At 36.7% G+C, this 18,549-nt stretch overlaps 1 protein-coding gene across 1 annotated transcript; it reads right to left on the bottom strand.

The window, feature by feature from the left end:
• Nucleotides 1-7,107: 7,107 nt before the first annotated feature.
• Nucleotides 7,108-11,477, bottom strand: LOC146901293 (uncharacterized). The gene is made up of 2 exons (XM_085733421.1): nt 11,117-11,477; nt 7,108-8,687 (listed from the first exon to the last, which is right to left on the bottom strand). Exon 2 carries the CDS (start codon nt 8,683-8,685, stop codon nt 7,273-7,275), a length of 1,413 nt encoding a protein of 470 aa, XP_085589547.1. The 5' UTR covers nt 8,686-8,687; nt 11,117-11,477; the 3' UTR covers nt 7,108-7,272.
• Between the last annotated feature and the right edge of the window lie 7,072 nt (nt 11,478-18,549).

Raw genomic sequence — 18,549 nt, 5'->3', positions numbered from 1 at the left:
GCACATCAGGTTATGTTTTTTTATTAAGTTCTGGAGCAGTGTCATGGATGTCCAAGAAGCAACCAATTGTTACTCTATCAACAACTGAAGCCGAGTTTGTGGCTGCTGCAGCAAGTGCATGTCAAGCTGTGTGGATGAGGCGGGTTTTGAGAAACTTAAGTCATGGTCAAGAAAGTAGCACTGTCATCATGTGTGATAACAGCTCAACAATTAAACTTTCAAAAAATCCAGTAATGCATGGAAGGAGCAAACATATCAGAGTTCTGTCGCGTCATTTTTTGGAGATCAAGGCTATTTGATTAGCTTTTGACTCACTAATTTACTTCACGACTGAACATTTAATTTTTTTAAGAAAAGGGGAAAAAAGTTCAAACTACCCATTTTGAAAAGATTTAGGGTTCGGGGGTTAGTTACATAAAGGGAAGGTGTTAGCACCCTTTATGTCTGTAGTACTCTATGGGAACCTCTTGGTTTTATTTAAATAATGTGCTATAACTTGCTTATTTTTGAAAAAAGAATTTGAAATGATTAAAAAAAGGAAGACCTAATTATCTACATTTTATTGATTTGGAAGGACAAGTGTCCTCTGCCTACGTACCCGTGAGGGATCAAAACCTCGTAGTTCGGGGTTAGAAAAAGACGTTTGATTGGTTGTGTGTTTTTTATTAGTTTTGAAAAAGTTTTAAAGAGAAAAGCCAAGTGGCAAAAAGAATTTGTTTGTGTTTTTTATATTGAAAGAAAAATGACTCGAAGTAGAATTAAAATTTGATTTGAAATTTGATTAAGAAAGAAAATAAAAAGAACGCTCGCTTGATCGAGAAATCAAGGTTTATTGTGAAAATATTTTTGTGATTTTTGAATATTTGTTTTTTTTTTGTTGTTTTTGAATAATAGCTATACTAGAATTTACACTAACGGAGCATAAAAGAATAAAAGTGTTGGTACTTTGTAGTGACGTTGGATCACCACAAAGACCATTGACCTAGACTAGAAGCAAGATAAAAGGCATACACACACGCACGCACACATGCACCTAAACTATTACAAAAAGCCTATTTAATACATTCTAGGGTCTGCGGAGGAAATAAACATGCATATTTACATTAAGCCTAACATTTACATTCTAAGTTGTGCAATAAAAATAAACGACAAAAAATGACAATGTAAATATGCATGAAGATAATCCTAGACTAAAAATGATGAATGATTTTTACAATAGCCTAATATACATTCTAAGTCTATGCAATGAAATTAAATGCCAAAATAAAAAGAAAGTGCAAAATAATACAACGTGCCTAGCTTAATAAAAAAAATGGAATGTAAAAGAAATAAATAATATGCGATGTAGATTATGTATGCAAGAGTAATGAGAATGAATGAAATGCAGGGAAAAGGGGTGTCAACAGCAATATAAAGGGGTGCAGTAATAACGAAAGCAGTCAAATGGGCTTAAAAACAGACAAGGGCGCACTGGACTAAAGGGTTCAATCAGGGACATTTGATTGGGATCATGTGGATCTGACTGATCAGAAGAGAATGGTTCAGTGACCATCTGATCTATGATGCAAGGCTATGGCTGCGTGGGTGCATGGTAAGACCATGCACCCTCGTGTACGTGATTCGACCGGCCTTAAAAATGGGTTCCAAGCCTCTTATCCTCTTATTTCTTTCATTCTTCCTCTCTCTATCCTTTTCCTCACGTGAAAACTCTCTCTTTCTTTGTTGTTTCTCTCAACCGCTCCCATCTCTCTCGGTTCTTTCCTTCATTCCCTTTTTATTTTTTTTCACGATTTTCTTCCTTCTCCCAAGTCCTATTCTTTCTACTTTTTAATTTTTTCTACCTGTTTCTTCTCACTTTTCTCACAGATTCAAGCAAACAACAAATGTATATTAAAACATAGATCTAGTAAAATAGAAGGGAACCACCTTTTATTTTGATCCCGATTTGATGATTGTGATGGCTTTGTACTGTTGCGACTTCGTGTTGACGTCCGTGAGATTGTTTGCGGCTTCGTGTACGGCTCCGATTGATGTCTGTGACTGGTCCGTCGAGTTCGTTTGCCCTCTGGTGCCTTGCGTCCTTGTACTCAGGTTCGGTTGAAAGGCTGTTGTGTCTGACTTCGATTGATACGGTGTTGAGAATGATTGGTGCGGTTTGTTGAGTTGCGAGTGGTGTTGTGTCGAATTTGGATGTGTCGGATTCGAAACCGTTTGGGGTCGGATTGTATGATGGTTTGTGTGATGTTGGTTGATGATCGATTGTTGTAGATTGTGAATTGGATTTGTGTTATGCTACTTGTGTTACTGCCAGGTTCGATTGGGTATTGATGGATGATGATTGAATTGTTTTTTTTTTGTGCGATTTTGAATGCAGGTTTCGACGTGTTACTTGTGTGGGATTGGAAATTGCTGCTTGGTTTCAGATGAATTGGGAGCGTGAAAATGAAAATGATCGCTGCTGGATGTATGAGTTTTTGGCCGTTTGCGTATGTTCTATAATGAATTGGCCTCGGCTGTTTTGTTTGCGGTGTGCGTGAATTGCAGGTTTATTTGGTTGAATTTTGTGCGTGTTCTGGCTGGAAATTGTTTGGAGGTTATTGTGTTGGAAAATCGGCTGTGGTGAGTTTGATGTGAGGGTTCATGGATTGAAAATCGGCCCCCTGAACTTGTGCTTGCAGGCTCCAATTTATAGCAATAGGATTTGGAGTTTGTTCCAATCTGTAGAAACTTATGCTGAGGAGGAAGATCAGCAAGGTTTGTTGCAGATAGGCGTGTGCAAAAGAGCGTGACAGCCTGTATCGTTTTTGGACCTGGACTGTTTTTGGACTCGATACTTAAAAATAAAATAAAGAAACTAAAAAAAGTGATGGATAAATACGTACATACATTTTTGATTTTATCTTCTAATTTTTTTTTAAAAAAAATAAATGAAAAAGAAAGAAAATAAAAGGATTAAAAGAAATAATAATTAAATTAAAAAAAGTTAAAAATTAATTGATTTTAATAATAAAAAAACAAAATTTAAAAGATGGAAATAAAGATTAAATAATGAAAAAAAATAAAGAGAGAAGAGGGTCTGACTCGGACAAAATATGAGGTATCTTAAAATACCTTTCTGCCGAATTTTTAACTGAAAAATGGGGTCACGTGACTCGTGTCAGTGGTGTCTTAGGTCAAAAATTGGGGTATGACAGATGCCCCTATTTAAGTTTCTTCGTCCGGAGATTTGAAGATGGAATCTTTAATTCGATCGGAGCGAAGAGACTTAAATACAAAGTACACCAATTTTGGACCTAAGATGCTATGAATGCTTGTGAAATGCTTGTATGAATGCAGGACGACAAAGTTGACTCGACTGAGACGAGAAACAACGACGGGATACCCAAATTCATTGAAGAATGGGATCCGACTCCGCTGGGGGAAGTAGTTTCACTGGGGAAAAGATTGTCTACTACCGTATCGGTTTGAGGCGATAGCTTTAATGAAGACAAGACTTTATAGTGACATCTCTTGGACAACTACGTCGGGGATGACACTTTTGAAATTGACATTGAAATTGATTGAAATTAGAATTGAAATTGAAATAGAAATTGATTAGTGACATCACTAGAACAGCTAACGCTGGGGATAACACTTTTGAACTTGAAATTGAACTTGATTGAAATTGAAATTGAAATTGAAATTGAAATAGAAATTGATTAGTGACATCACTGGAACAGCTAACGCTGGGGATGACACTTTTGGACTTGAAATTGAAATTGATTGAAATTGAAATCGAAATTGAAATTGAAATGGAAATAGAAATTGATTAGTGACATCACTGGAACAGCTAACGCTGGGGATGACACTTTTGGACTTGAAATTGAAATTGATTGAAATTGAAATTGAAATTGAAATAGAAATAGAAATTGATTAGTGACATCACTGGAACAGCTAACGCTGGGGATGACACTTTTGGACTTGAAATTGAAATTGATTGAAATTGAAATCGAAATTGAAATTGAAATGGAAATAGAAATTGATTAGTGACATCACTGGAACAGCTAACGCTGGGGATGACACTTTTGGACTTGAAATTGAAATCGAAATTGAAATTGATTAGTGACATCACTGGAACAGCTAACGCTGGGGATGACACTTTTGGACTTGAAATTGAAATTGATTGAATTTGAAATTGAAATTGAAATTGAAATTGAAATAGAAATTGATTAGTGACATCACTGGAACAGCCAACGCTGGGGATGACACTTTTGGACTTGAAATTGAAATTGAAATTGATTGTCGACGTTGTGATAGATGCGACCATGTATGAACGATGTTGTGTATGAATGAAAGTAATAATGCGTGAATGTATGAATGGTTGAATGAATATAATGAATGTATAGACTGGATTGTGACAGATGAATTTGATGAAACGAGACAAGACAGGTAAGATGGAAAGCGGATTGACATCGCAGCACAAACACTCGACAAACATCCTTGGAGATGATATTATTGTGAACCAATCGAGCCGTTGACGAGGTGAAGCCCGACAAAAGGTAGCAACTGATGCCTCCTGGGGAGCAAACCCATTGTTTAACCAAAAGTCTGGAAGAAGTCGCCATTTGTAAATCAGAGCGGAGTGCTTTTCCCCTGGGATGCTTCAACAATCATGTTTTTTGTATATATTTTTTTGAAAATCCCTAACTTTTGCCTGGACCGCCCTTTCGGGTTTTCAGTCCACCGGGAGTATATTCCTTTTTTGTGCCCCTAATTTTTGCCTGGACCGCCCTTTCGGGTTTTCAGTCCACCGGGACGCTCTCTATTGCCTAAGCTGCCTTTTCAGGTTTTCAACTTAGCGAGCATTGATTTTTTTGTATTATTTTTGTATATATTTTTTTGACTGTGAAAGCATCTTGCTCGAAGCAGAGGTCCTCTTCATTGTGCTTAGCCATGTTTCTCTTTCGGAATGTGACTGTTTTCGAGGGTGATGTTGATGTACGCTTCAACTACTCATGAGTTCAAAGAGAGTGTGTTTGTTGTTCACACTTTTCAAAAGATGTAAAAAAAGGTTTTTGTATTTTGAAAATTTTTGCTTCAAGTATTGCCATCAAAAATAGAAGAAATTTTGCAAATAGAATAAATGAGAATTCCAAATAAATGGCACAGGCTCAAATTTGATGAATTGAGTGGTGGCCTGCCAATGGCGTGGCCCCACGGATCTTTGAAAAATTTGGAAAATGGTAAATATATGGGAAGGTACATTGAACACAATAACCGTCACACTCCCTGACAACTTTGAATGCCCCAGTTCCTAGTCTTTGATCTGCAGATGCTTCAAATCGGGGGTTCCTTTGACGACTGGATGCCCCAAGTGGACTGTGCCGACTGATGCAGTTACTTGTCATGATCCTTAACTTTTGCATAGATCGCTCTTTTCGGGTTTTCAATCTATCAGGATAATCATCATTTTTTTTTTGTCTCTAATTTTTGCCTGGACCGCCCTTTCGGGTTTTCAGTCCACCGAGACGCTCATTTTTGCCTAAGCCGCTTTTTATGATTTGCGACTTATCGAGCTTTTATTTATTTTTTTTTTTTTTTGACAGAGTATTTCTTGACTGCACTAGCATTCATGGGACGCGTGAGTTTGTCACCATCCGTAGTTGCAAAAGTCATTGTATATGGGCCTTCATAATTAGGTGTCCACTTGCCCCTGGAGTCTGGTTGGAAAGTAGTACAAAGTTCCCTTCTTGAAATTCATGGGGACGAACCTTTTTGTTAGAAGCTTGTTTCAAACCTCTTTTGATATGTTTGCACAACGTCGTCATGTGTTTAAATTCGATCAAGCTTGGACTTTAGCAGAACTCCTATTGACGGGACTTCGACCTTCACAGAAAGCACGACCTCCATGTTGCATATTGGGGAAGGAGGGGGGGCTGCCCCTGTTGAAATGTGTACTGAAGTACGATATTTGAGCAGAGCGAATGGTAGCACCTCAAGCCAGTCTTTGTCAGTCAATGCCATCATCTGGACAATCTTCTTGATATTTTGTTTGCAGCTTCAACGGCTAAGATGCCCCCCAGTATGTGTGAGATCTCATTGGGAGTCTCCTCATCCTTCCCTTCTTCGACTTCGGACATAGGGAACTCAAAGTCGGAAGAGAGTACATGGTTAATGTGTTCAACGGGTTTATTAATGCATGATTTGATTATTGATTTTGACAAGTGTAAGTTATGATTATGCAGATATTTGAGAATGATTATATTTTTTGGTTTTTTGTATTACCATTTTTCGAGAAAAAGCACAAAATAAAATCAAAGTCGGGATCAAAACGACCTTTTTATTAATGATGGAAAATACATGAAGCAAAAAGCCCTGCAAAAGTTCACTTTCGTCTCGGGCGGAACGAAAGGGATTTTTTTTTTTTTTGAAAAGCAGCAAACAACAAACCAACGCCTCATTTGAACAGATAAGTAGTAGAAGGAACATCAAAAAACGACCCAAATGTGGCTTGCAAGTACGAATTCAATCTTCGAAGAGCAATATATTGGCTTCAATCAGCTTCTGGACTTCAATCTTCAAAGAGAGACAGTGCTCAATGTCATGGCCGGGTGCTCCTTGATGAAAGGCACATGAGAGGTCAGGTTGATACCCAACCGGCAACTCGTTAGGCACCCGAGGAGGCTTCCTAGTTCGGACAAGGTTCTTCATGAGCAAGATGGGAAGCAGCTCCGCATACGTCATTGGGATTGGGTCAAACTGCATCTTTGGAGCCTGTTGTCGAGGCTGTTGTTGATGTTGGCGTTCGGGCCCCTACTGGAACTGCGGTTGCTTCTGCGAAGCTACCAGTGAAACCACCAGGGTGTTCAGTCTCTCTGACTCGGCCTGGAGTGTTGTGATCTCTTGTTCAGGCTGATACGTTCACTCTTTTGTTTGCACGAGTGTTGTAGGTGCGAGTTGGCCTTGGACGAAGACAGTCGGACCACTTTTGAAACAGATTAACCCTTTTTATGGAAAAGAAATATTTGTGAGACTCGAAATTGAGACTATGAAATGCAAAATGATGCATGATGCTATGCAAAAAATAGACACACATTTTTTATATATCGAAGGACTTATAAAAGCAAATTTGTAAACATCATAATTGAAAATTTCATTGAATAATTAAAGTACAAGATAATTCCCTTTTAACAAAACTGAGCCAAGAGATAAACTCCAAAGTACATCATAAAAAGCTAGAAAATAACATAAAGTGGTGAAACAACTGGGAATATCTTGAGCTTTTGTACTGGACTACTCCTTGAAATCTGGGTGCGCCCCTGCGAAGAAATCCATGCACTCCTTCTTGCTGATAAATTGCGCAAGCGTCGCACTTTGGGCTTGGATCTGAGCATTTTTCTCGATCAATTGTCGCTCTTTGTTGAGGAGCTCATGCTTGAGTTGCAGTATTTCCACATCTTTATCCCCTACTTCAGACATAGCTTCTTCATACTTCCTTTTCCAAGTAGTACACACACGGTTTAAGTCAGCCATTTTCTCCTGGTACTTCTCTTGGGTACTGAGGGGTAGGGGTAAAGGTATGGTTGGGGTAGTTGATGACAAGTACCTCGGTAGAGGGTAAGGCATCCTATGCTTAGCAGCTCTGTCGATAACCCATTGGGTATAGGTTTCATAAGTGAGGTCTGACTTATCCCCCAATTGATTGCTGTTTTTCCTGCGGATGGTACGCCAAGCTTTCACGAACTGGTCTCTCATACCTTTGCTATCGGTGAGGTTGAGATAGAATGTGCCCTCTAGTGCAATGTTGCAAGGCTTTTCTTTCATAGGATACCCGAACTGGCGCCTAGCTAGGATAGGGTTGTAGCTGATTCCCCCATGAATACCGAGGAGAGGCACATTACCGAAGTCTCCACACGAGTCAATGATGGTTCCGGTATCGTAAGCTGGGTTGTACCAAACTACGTCGGCTGGAGCAAGGGACATGATTTTCTCTGAGTATATAGCTTTGTCTTTGGAGAGGTAGAATTGAGGTAGGTGTGAGATGTACCACCTATAGAGTAAAGGTGCACAACAAAGGATGGTTCCGCCCTGCTTATCGGTTCTATGGTGGATGGAGTGGTAAGTATCAGCAAGGAGAGTAGGGACAGGGTTTTTGGTGAGGAATATTTGGATGGCATTAGCATCGACAAAACCATTAACGTTGGGGAAAAGCACAAGGCCATATATGAGCAAGGCTAGGATGGACTCGAAAGCAACGGTATTCTTTGATGCAGCAAAAATGTTGGCTTTACTGATTAGGAATTTGGAAGTTAGCCCCTGGATTTTCTCTTTCCCTTTGGTAGTGAGGTTATCAGTTATGTCGGATATCTTGAGGTGAAGGGCTTTTGCAATACCTGATGCTGTAGGGGGCCTCTCAAGACCACTGAAAGGTACTATATCAAGTATGGGTAGACCGACCAAATAGGAATATTCTTCAAGGGTGGGGACAAGCTGGTAGTCCGGGAAGGTGAAGCAGTGGAGGAGAGGATCATAGAATTGGACCAAAGTCTTGAGGATCCCTTCATCGAACTTTGTGTTGAGAATCTTGAGCAACTTCCCATGATGAGCTTGAAAACCTGCTGGATTAGTGATGACATCTCCTAAACTCCTCAAGCTTTCCAGATCTTGGCTTTGGAAGCTATACTTCTTAATACTCCTAGTAGTCATATCTACAATGTTTACAACAAAAACTTGTTTAAGTCCTTCGATATTTTTTAATGAGAAAAAGTTTTCATGAATGAATGCATGTATGCATGATTTATGCTAACACAAACAGTGAAAATATGGTGAGGTTTAAGGTCCACATGTTGGAGTCAAGGGTAACAACGCCATTTGGTAAGGACTATGGTTTCATTTGCACTTGTAACAAGGGTTCTACCAAGTTCCCAAATTACAACTACCCTTATAAATATATCGGTGTATAGGAATGCTCCTAGTCCAATATCATCCACAAGGAAGTCTAGTTTGAGTGTAGTATCGCGTGTCAACTAAAGTCAAGAATGCTCTTGGTTTAGCCACCGCACTACGTCCTAAAAAGGCCAAGATGGGTTAAGGGTGACTAAGGTCCACGGCTTCAACGGACACTCACATTGAAAGTAATAACGTTGACATGAATGCTCATGACAACAAGAGTACTACCTTCCGCGAGGCCTCCACCGAGTAGGGTTATCACATGTGCACATGGTCCAAGAATGCTCTTGGTATGACACTATGATTATACCCCGTCCTATCTTATGTTTCTCTCAAGTCCGGGTTAGGACTTATCTCACCACTCACGTTAAAAGAAGGGAGAAAGAAGGAGAAGGGAGAACATATATATACAGGTATTTCCATCTTATATTTTGATTTTTTTAAGCAAGTTATAGCACAAAATTTAAATAAGACCAAGTTAGGCTCAACCCTCTTAGGGGGTCCCCAGTGAAGTCGCCATTTCTGTCGCGTCATTTTTTGGAGATCAAGGCTATTTGATTAGCTTTTGACTCACTAATTTACTTCACGACTGAACATTTAATTTTTTTAAGAAAAGGGGGAAAAAGTTCAAACTACCCATTTTGAAAAGATTTAGGGTTCGGGGGTTAGTTACATAAAGGGAAGGTGTTAGCACCCTTTATGTCTGTAGTACTCTATGGGAACCTCTTGGTTTTATTTAAATAATGTGCTATAACTTGCTTATTTTTGAAAAAAGAATTTGAAATGATTAAAAAAAGGAAGACCTAATTATCTACATTTTATTGATTTGGAAGGACAAGTGTCCTCTGCCTACGTACCCGTGAGGGATCAAAACCTCGTAGTTCGGGGTTAGAAAAAGACGTTTGATTGGTTGTGTGTTTTTTATTAGTTTTGAAAAAGTTTTAAAGAGAAAAGCCAAGTGGCAAAAAGAATTTGTTTGTGTTTTTTATATTGAAAGAAAAATGACTCGAAGTAGAATTAAAATTTGATTTGAAATTTGATTAAGAAAGAAAATAAAAAGAACGCTCGCTTGATCGAGAAATCAAGGTTTATTGTGAAAATATTTTTGTGATTTTTGAATATTTGTTTTTTTTTTTTGTTGTTTTTGAATAATAGCTATACTAGAATTTACACTAACGGAGCATAAAAGAATAAAAGTGTTGGTACTTTGTAGTGACGTTGGATCACCACAAAGACCATTGACCTAGACTAGAAGCAAGATAAAAGGCATACACACACGCACGCACACATGCACCTAAACTATTACAAAAAGCCTATTTAATACATTCTAGGGTCTGCGGAGGAAATAAACATGCATATTTACATTAAGCCTAACATTTACATTCTAAGTTGTGCAATAAAAATAAACGACAAAAAATGACAATGTAAATATGCATGAAGATAATCCTAGACTAAAAATGATGAATGATTTTTACAATAGCCTAATATACATTCTAAGTCTATGCAATGAAATTAAATGCCAAAATAAAAAGAAAGTGCAAAATAATACAACGTGCCTAGCTTAATAAAAAAAATGGAATGTAAAAGAAATAAATAATATGCGATGTAGATTATGTATGCAAGAGTAATGAGAATGAATGAAATGCAGGGAAAAGGGGTGTCAACAGCAATATAAAGGGGTGCAGTAATAACGAAAGCAGTCAAATGGGCTTAAAAACAGACAAGGGCGCACTGGACTAAAGGGTTCAATCAGGGACATTTGATTGGGATCATGTGGATCTGATCTGATCAGAAGAGAATGGTTCAGTGACCATCTGATCTATGATGCAAGGCTATGGCTGCGTGGGTGCATGGTAAGACCATGCACCCTCGTGTACGTGATTCGACCGGCCTTAAAAATGGGTTCCAAGCCTCTTATCCTCTTATTTCTTTCATTCTTCCTCTCTCTATCCTTTTCCTCACGTGAAAACTCTCTCTTTCTTTGTTGTTTCTCTCAACCGCTCCCATCTCTCTCGGTTCTTTCCTTCATTCCCTTTTTATTTTTTTTCACGATTTTCTTCCTTCTCCCAAGTCCTATTCTTTCTACTTTTTAATTTTTTCTACCTGTTTCTTCTCACTTTTCTCACAGATTCAAGCAAACAACAAATGTATATTAAAACATAGATCTAGTAAAATAGCAAGGAACCACCTTTTATTTTGATCCCGATTTGATGATTGTGATGGCTTTGTACTGCTGCGACTTCGTGTTGACGTCCGTGAGATTGTTTGCGGCTTCGTGTACGGCTCCGATTGATGTCTGTGACTGGTCCGTCGAGTTCGTTTGCCCTCTGGTGCCTTGCGTCCTTGTACTCAGGTTCGGTTGAAAGGCTGTTGTGTCTGACTTCGATTGATACGGTGTTGAGAATGATTGGTGCGGTTTGTTGAGTTGCGAGTGGTGTTGTGTCGAATTTGGATGTGTCGGATTCGAAACCGTTTGGGGTCGGATTGTATGATGGTTTGTGTGATGTTGGTTGATGATCGATTGTTGTAGATTGTGAATTGGATTTGTGTTATGCTGCTTGTGTTACTGCCAGGTTCGATTGGGTATTGATGGATGATGATTGAATTGTTTTTTTTTTGTGCGATTTTGAATGCAGGTTTCGACGTGTTACTTGTGTGGGATTGGAAATTGCTGCTTGGTTTCAGATGAATTGGGAGCGTGAAAATGAAAATGATCGCTGCTGGATGTATGAGTTTTTGGCCGTTTGCGTATGTTCTATAATGAATTGGCCTCGGCTGTTTTGTTTGCGGTGTGCGTGAATTGCAGGTTTATTTGGTTGAATTTTGTGCGTGTTCTGGCTGGAAATTGTTTGGAGGTTATTGTGTTGGAAAATCGGCTGTGGTGAGTTTGATGTGAGGGTTCATGGATTGAAAATCGGCCCCCTGAACTTGTGCTTGCAGGCTCCAATTTATAGCAATAGGATTTGGAGTTTGTTCCAATCTGTAGAAACTTATGCTGAGGAGGAAGATCAACAAGGTTTGTTGCAGATAGGCGTGTGCAAAAGAGCGTGACAGCCTGTATCGTTTTTGGACCTGGACTGTTTTTGGACTCGATACTTAAAAATAAGATAAAGAAACTAAAAAAAGTGATGGATAAATACGTACATACATTTTTGATTTTATCTTCTAATTTTTTTTAAAAAAAATAAATGAAAAAGAAAGAAAATAAAAGGATTAAAAGAAATAATAATTAAATTAAAAAAAGTTAAAAATTAATTGATTTTAATAATAAAAAAACAAAATTTAAAAGATGGAAATAAAGATTAAATAATGAAAAAAAATAAAGAGAGAAGAGGGTCTGACTCGGACAAAATATGAGGTATCTTAAAATACCTTTCTGCCGAATTTTTAACTGAAAAATGGGGTCACGTGACTCGTGTCAGTGGTGTCTTAGGTCAAAAATTGGGGTATGACAAGTTCGATTTCATTTTTTAAGAGATCTTGTAAAGGATGGAGAAATTGAATTAGTGCATTGTGTTACTCAGGAGCAGGTTGCAGACTTGATGACTAAAGCTTTGAAGTTGGAGGCATTTCAGAAGCTTAGAATGAAGATGGGAATGCTTGATTACAGTGAAGTAAACTAGTTGAAAAACACTACTAGTTTAAGGGAGGGATTGAAAGGATATTTGTTTTTATTCTGTTGCTATATGTTAGGAACTATAGTAGTGCTATCTTCATTTGTCCTAGTCTTTAGGAAGTAGTTTCACATTTAATTAATCGTGCCAGTATTCCTTTAGTGGGCTATTTTATAGCTTTTCTTGTTTTAGTTGTTTTGACTATTTAACAGTCTAATTTCTATGAATAAAGCAGCAGTTTCAGTTTCTAAGATATTCTATATCTCTACATAAAACAATAATTTCAACTCTTTTCATGTTTACATGTCGTGGGATTTGTGGGTATTCCACACAGCTCCCATTGCCTCAGGTGACTCATTCATTTCATTGATATAGTTTATAGTTAACTACCAAAGAAAATGCTTCATTTTTTTTGTTCATATATGTTAGGCTTAATTGCATGTTTGGTCCCTTATGTTTATTTTAGTTTTCAAGTTGGTCCCTTACGTTTTGAAAGTTTCAAGTTGGTCCCTTATGTTTATTTTAGTTTTCAAGTTGGTCCCTTACGTTTTGAAAGTTTCAAGTTAGTCCCTTATGTTTATTTTAGTTTTCAAGTTGGTCCCTTATGTTTATTTTAGTTTTCAAGTTGGTCCCTTATGTTTTGGACCGACTTGAAAACTAAAATAAACATAAGGGACCAACTTGAAAACTAAAATAAACATAAGGGACTAACTTGAAACTTTCAAAACGTAAGGGACCAACTTGAAAATTTTTAAAACGTAAGGGACCAACTTGAAACTTTCAAAACGTAAGGGACCAACTTGAAAACTAAAATAAACATAAGGGACCAAACATGCAATTAAGCCTATATGTTATTATGATGTCTTAGTCGAAAATCGTCAAACACATTCGTCCTAAGAGCAATTTTGGAGGTTAAATTGACCAATCCAATAGAACTAAATGCATGTTTAGATTCACTTTTGACAAAAATAGAAGTGATTCTAAAAAATGGAGAAGTGTTACTGTCCCACACACTGACCAATCCAAAAGAACTATGTTTGAATTCACTTTTGTCAAAAATAGAAGTAATCCCATTACTAGAAACTTACAATGAAAGGGATTCACTTCGGTTTTTAGAATTGAAATTGATTTTAACATGAAATCGAAGTTTGGAACTGTTACCCTAAATGTGATTTTTAACGTGAAATTTATTAAGTCATTGCGAACCTATGCCACTAATTTGAGAGACAGATACTATTTTAAATTTTATTGATTTGAATTCAATTAACATTGGGGTTATATTGTCTGACGCTTAAGATTGCAAGATTAGATTTGTGATTCAATTGTTATTTTGTTTCATTGATAATGTTGTTAACACCTTGTGTTTTTGTTTTGTTAATGTTGAATAGGGATTTTTGGGTTCTCGTGTGGACTTTCCAGTTGGGAATGTATCATTTTTCCTGTTTTTTTCAGGTCATGTGGCGGGTTCGGTGATAGCTTCATTGGACATGAGGAGGATGAAGAGATGGGATATGCATGGACTTTTGATTTATTGAATGTGCTGCAAGCTGTAAGATTGCTTGGTACAAGAGGCTATTACACTATTGATTTGGCTGTTGGGTTAGGTGCTGGCTATATATTTGACTCTTTAGCTGGTAAGTATCTTGAAGATAGCAAGTTGAAAATAGCTAAAAGTTAGTATCATGTGGTCATTCATCCAAACATGATTTGGTTTCATGAACAATTTAGGACTGTAGCCAAAAGGGAAACATACAAATAAGGATAATAGACAAGCAGACAATGTGTGTTATGTTTGGATGGGAGGTGATTTTGTCGACGACATGATTTTGTTGTAGCTCTAAAGTGTAGTTTTCGTCAAAATCGCGGTAGCTCATCATGATTTGCCGATGTTAGAATCCAAACATGAGGAAGGGTTTAAATTGTAATTGTAAAGCAAATAATAAAAAAGAGAGGCTAAAGAGTGAAATCATGTGAGTAGTAGTTGTTTTTAATTGTTTAATTAACGTGTAATTTCAATAATTTATTTATTTCACTGTATGACTAAGAAGAATTTCATGCTTTGTCTGCATTTCATTTTGTTTTGGTTGCTACACTTTTTGGACGAAAGTGTTTTTCAAATAGAGTTCATACTCTATATCATATGGTCAGAGCTTAATAATACACAGTCCAGACTAATTTTGAAGACTCCAAAATATTGTGGGTTTGAATTTTGAAAAGTATAAAAAAAAAATTAGAAATTCAATTAGTTTGGAAATTTTTTAAGGTTCATATGATGATTCAACCCTAAACATGTCATCAACCTTATACATGTCACCAGTAGGAAGTGTGACATCAAAAAAACCAGAAACAAAAGAAACAAGAAAAAGACAATGTTTGGAAGCCTTGAACCTTCCTTAAACTTCTCCAACCTTCTTGAGTTGTACGCTTTCCACTTTTCTGCATCGCTTTAACTCTAATCCTAAACTATCTTGACCTAGGGATGTTATTTCTTTTGTTCATTTTGTCAGATTTATTTTTGTACAAGAAATGGAAATTTTATAATTAAAGAGAAATGTAATATATCAGGATCATACCGTAAAGCGCTAACAAATTTCATTTTTCGTGAATTAAATCTCATGTCCAAATCTTAATGCAACTTAATTTCGATTAATTTAGATTATAAATCAAGTTCAACATACTAATTATTGAATCGAGCTTTCAACAATTTTTTAGTTGATTTGTTTCATTGTTGGTCCAACACCTATCAATGAATGTCATTGTAAAATTAATTTATAGAGGCAATGCATGCTCTTTTTCTCTTAAACATTTAACCCAACGATTAATATAGACGGTGAAAATTGTAAAGATGGAATAATTTTAGTCCTTAAATTTATTAAATAATAAATTAATCTCAAATTTTTTTAAAGACGGCTTCTATGATGATGGCTAAATTAAGTCTCCTACCTGTGTAATCCACTAAACTTACCGTTAAATTTAATCAATAATCCATATTTGTTAGAAATAAAAATGAAAATATTTAAGTGTTCTCACGCACGAATCTTGTCCCACCGTTTCATATGGGCGCGAGATTTGGATAAGATGCAGTGTGAAGGCATGCAGTGACACACAACGTGACACACAACTCAGTTGTTTGATCAAGATCATAAAATCAAGACTTTAAAGCTTATTTCTCTTCCCTCCCCTAATAACCACCATGCTCTCTTGACTTTATTCAAACCACTGTCTTTAAATATTTATATTTGAGAAAATCACACTCCTTTAAAAGCCACCCTCTATAATAATATAGTTTGTTAACTAAGAAATATTATGTCAATGACTAATATTCGCCAAAATATTGGAGGACCACTTTTAGTGAAATTTCTCCTTTTAATCATATTTTTTCAATCACAAATTAGTTCGATACCGAAAACCTTTTTGTTTATGTATTTTGATACTGAGAACTTGTTTAAAAGGATTTGAGTTCAATTGCATTCGGATGAATGTAATGTTCATCTCTGAGTTTGTTTAAATATATTATATTAACTCTTCTTCATTCTATAAACATTTTTTTCTTCGATGATGAATTCCTTAACTCCATGAGCAACTTTTGACATAAGTCGCAATGCATAAAATATAATTGAATTGAATCAACAATGTATATACTAATGTCTCACGATGAGCAAACTGCCCTTCCCCGGATAAGTAAGATTAATAATTTGTATGTGCATATTAAGTATTCTAAATTTTATTTTAGGTCAACTTGATTTTGATAAGAACAATTCTTTTTTTTTTTTTTACCTAACGATTATCACTACTTTTTTATTATAATGAAACTTTTATATTAAGAGTGGCACACGGTGTGACACGCCTTCATTATGGAGTGATACTCGTGTCACTCCGAATGACACGAGAAGCAAGTACCCATGAGTACTTCTGGAGGCTATATAAGTAGCTTATCACATGACATATTGATCAACCAAGTTTGCTCAAGAGAAAGAAAGAAAAAGAAAAAAAAAAGACTTCAAATAACAATAACTAGGATGTCACACATCACGCGTCGGGACGAAGGAGGCGTGTGAGGTTGTGGATGCTCCGACAAAATTGGTTCTCGTATAACGCGTCTCAGTTTTTCGTGATGTTTGTGAGGTATCGACGATGGGACGTGATTCACGATGGAACACAGCAGATTTGGCCGGAACATGGTGGAGATAGTAGTAAGTTGTAACAAAGGATGATACAGCCCAAAAACAATATATGATTAAGGTTGCCACAAATAAACTGCAAACAAATGCAGAAAAGGACTAAAAATGGCAAAGAAAATACCGTAATGAAGGCGGCTAGAGTTTATTGCAAAGCGATACCCCCAAAACCGGTAGCTATGATACCATGTTTGAACTTGGATTTAACCTAACTCAACCTTATAAAACTGACTTTGAAGTTGAAGATTGCACTCACTTATAAATTGATATTTAAGCCATGTGAGAATCTTAACACACCCAATATTGGACATCTTGAGTGTGACATCCAAAGCGGAAACCTGATAGCACATGACACAACAAATCTTGGATATTCCATGATGAGAAGTATTTATGATAATTTTAATGTTGTAATTACAAAACTAGAATTAACTTACTTAAATAGAGATAAATATAAATCTAACAGGTTTGCTTAATGAGTCTCATACTAATAATGTAAAATAACTATAAATATTACTATTTATGGTCTAAAACTTGCACCAATTCCTATTAGAATGAAGAGTTTGCAGAGGAAAAACATTGTAGTCAAGGTACTGAGTACGAAATTCAAAGTAGTATTTTCGAATCTCACAATATTGTACATGACATTGACAGTCTGTAAAGTAGCATTTGTGGTATGCTACATCGACAACGACTTTTTCGTGCAATGACAAAGGCTATCCAACGACTCTTCCCAATGGCTCTTCGGCCTAATCTATATATATTTTCAACATCTTCCTAGCAGTTGAAGATGCAGTGATCATCGAAGAAAAAGAACTAGTCGAGTCAGGCCTAGAACACAAGATATTCAGTGTATATCGTCTCTGATTGAGAGCTTGCCATCTTGTTGTAAATCAATCATATCTAGTTATTTAGATTGTCTCTCTGAGAGTTATAACTATGATTGATATTTGATTTGTGTTGTATTTGGATTTCCAAACTGTTAAATTTGAATTTCCAAATTCTATTATCTACCGAAGTTGTTACTAGGTTGAGTCACGACCAGGTCGCTCTCTTTAAGACGTTTTGTGGCACTACCCAAAGTTGTGCAAGGTAGACTATCAACCACGCCGCCTCCAGGATAAAACAAGCCCAGCTACAACTGTTGGATTTAACTACTGCACTGTAGAAAAATCGTTCGAGAATTACACCCTCAAATATGGTACTAAGACCACTCTTTAATATTGAAACCATTCAAATTAATATGGTATTATTACCATTCTATTATGGTGCTGAGACCACTCAAATTAATATGGTATTATTACCATTCTATTATGGTGTTACCACCATTCTAACTTCTCCAAAACATCAATATGGCACTACGACCACTCAAATATGGTGATACCACCATTTCTCCTTAAATAGAAAATTATTAAAATAATTTATATACTGTTAAGATCATTCTTTAATTCCGACGGGACATTAGTATTACGAAAAGGGACTATGATCTTAACAGTACTCTATATTCCGAAGAATCATATATTATCGAAGGGACTATGAACTTAAGACCAAAGGACTATGGTCTTAAGAACACTCTTAATACCGAAGGGACAGAAAGGATTAGAAGTAGAAGAAACTCGCTATCGCAAGTCGGAGGGAGAAGAGAAGAAAAGAATTCCCGATAACTCAATGAAATTCTTTTCGGTGTGAAGAATGAGTGGGGCGAACTTCTCCTTTTATAGGGAGAGTTTGTAACAAAAAACGAGTGACTTGGGGATTAAGTCTGCTTAATCCTTAAGCAAATGCGTTTTGTTTCTTAATTGGATATATCCGGAAGTTTCTGGATACTCGTT

The sequence above is a fragment of the Medicago sativa genome, chromosome 8 (assembly GCF_051527215.1).
Source record: "Medicago sativa cultivar Bolivia chromosome 8, Bolivia_mono, whole genome shotgun sequence".
NCBI lineage: Eukaryota > Viridiplantae > Streptophyta > Magnoliopsida > Fabales > Fabaceae > Medicago > Medicago sativa.
Note: the sequence above shows the minus strand (reverse complement) of the source record. Positions and strands in the feature narration are given on the sequence as shown.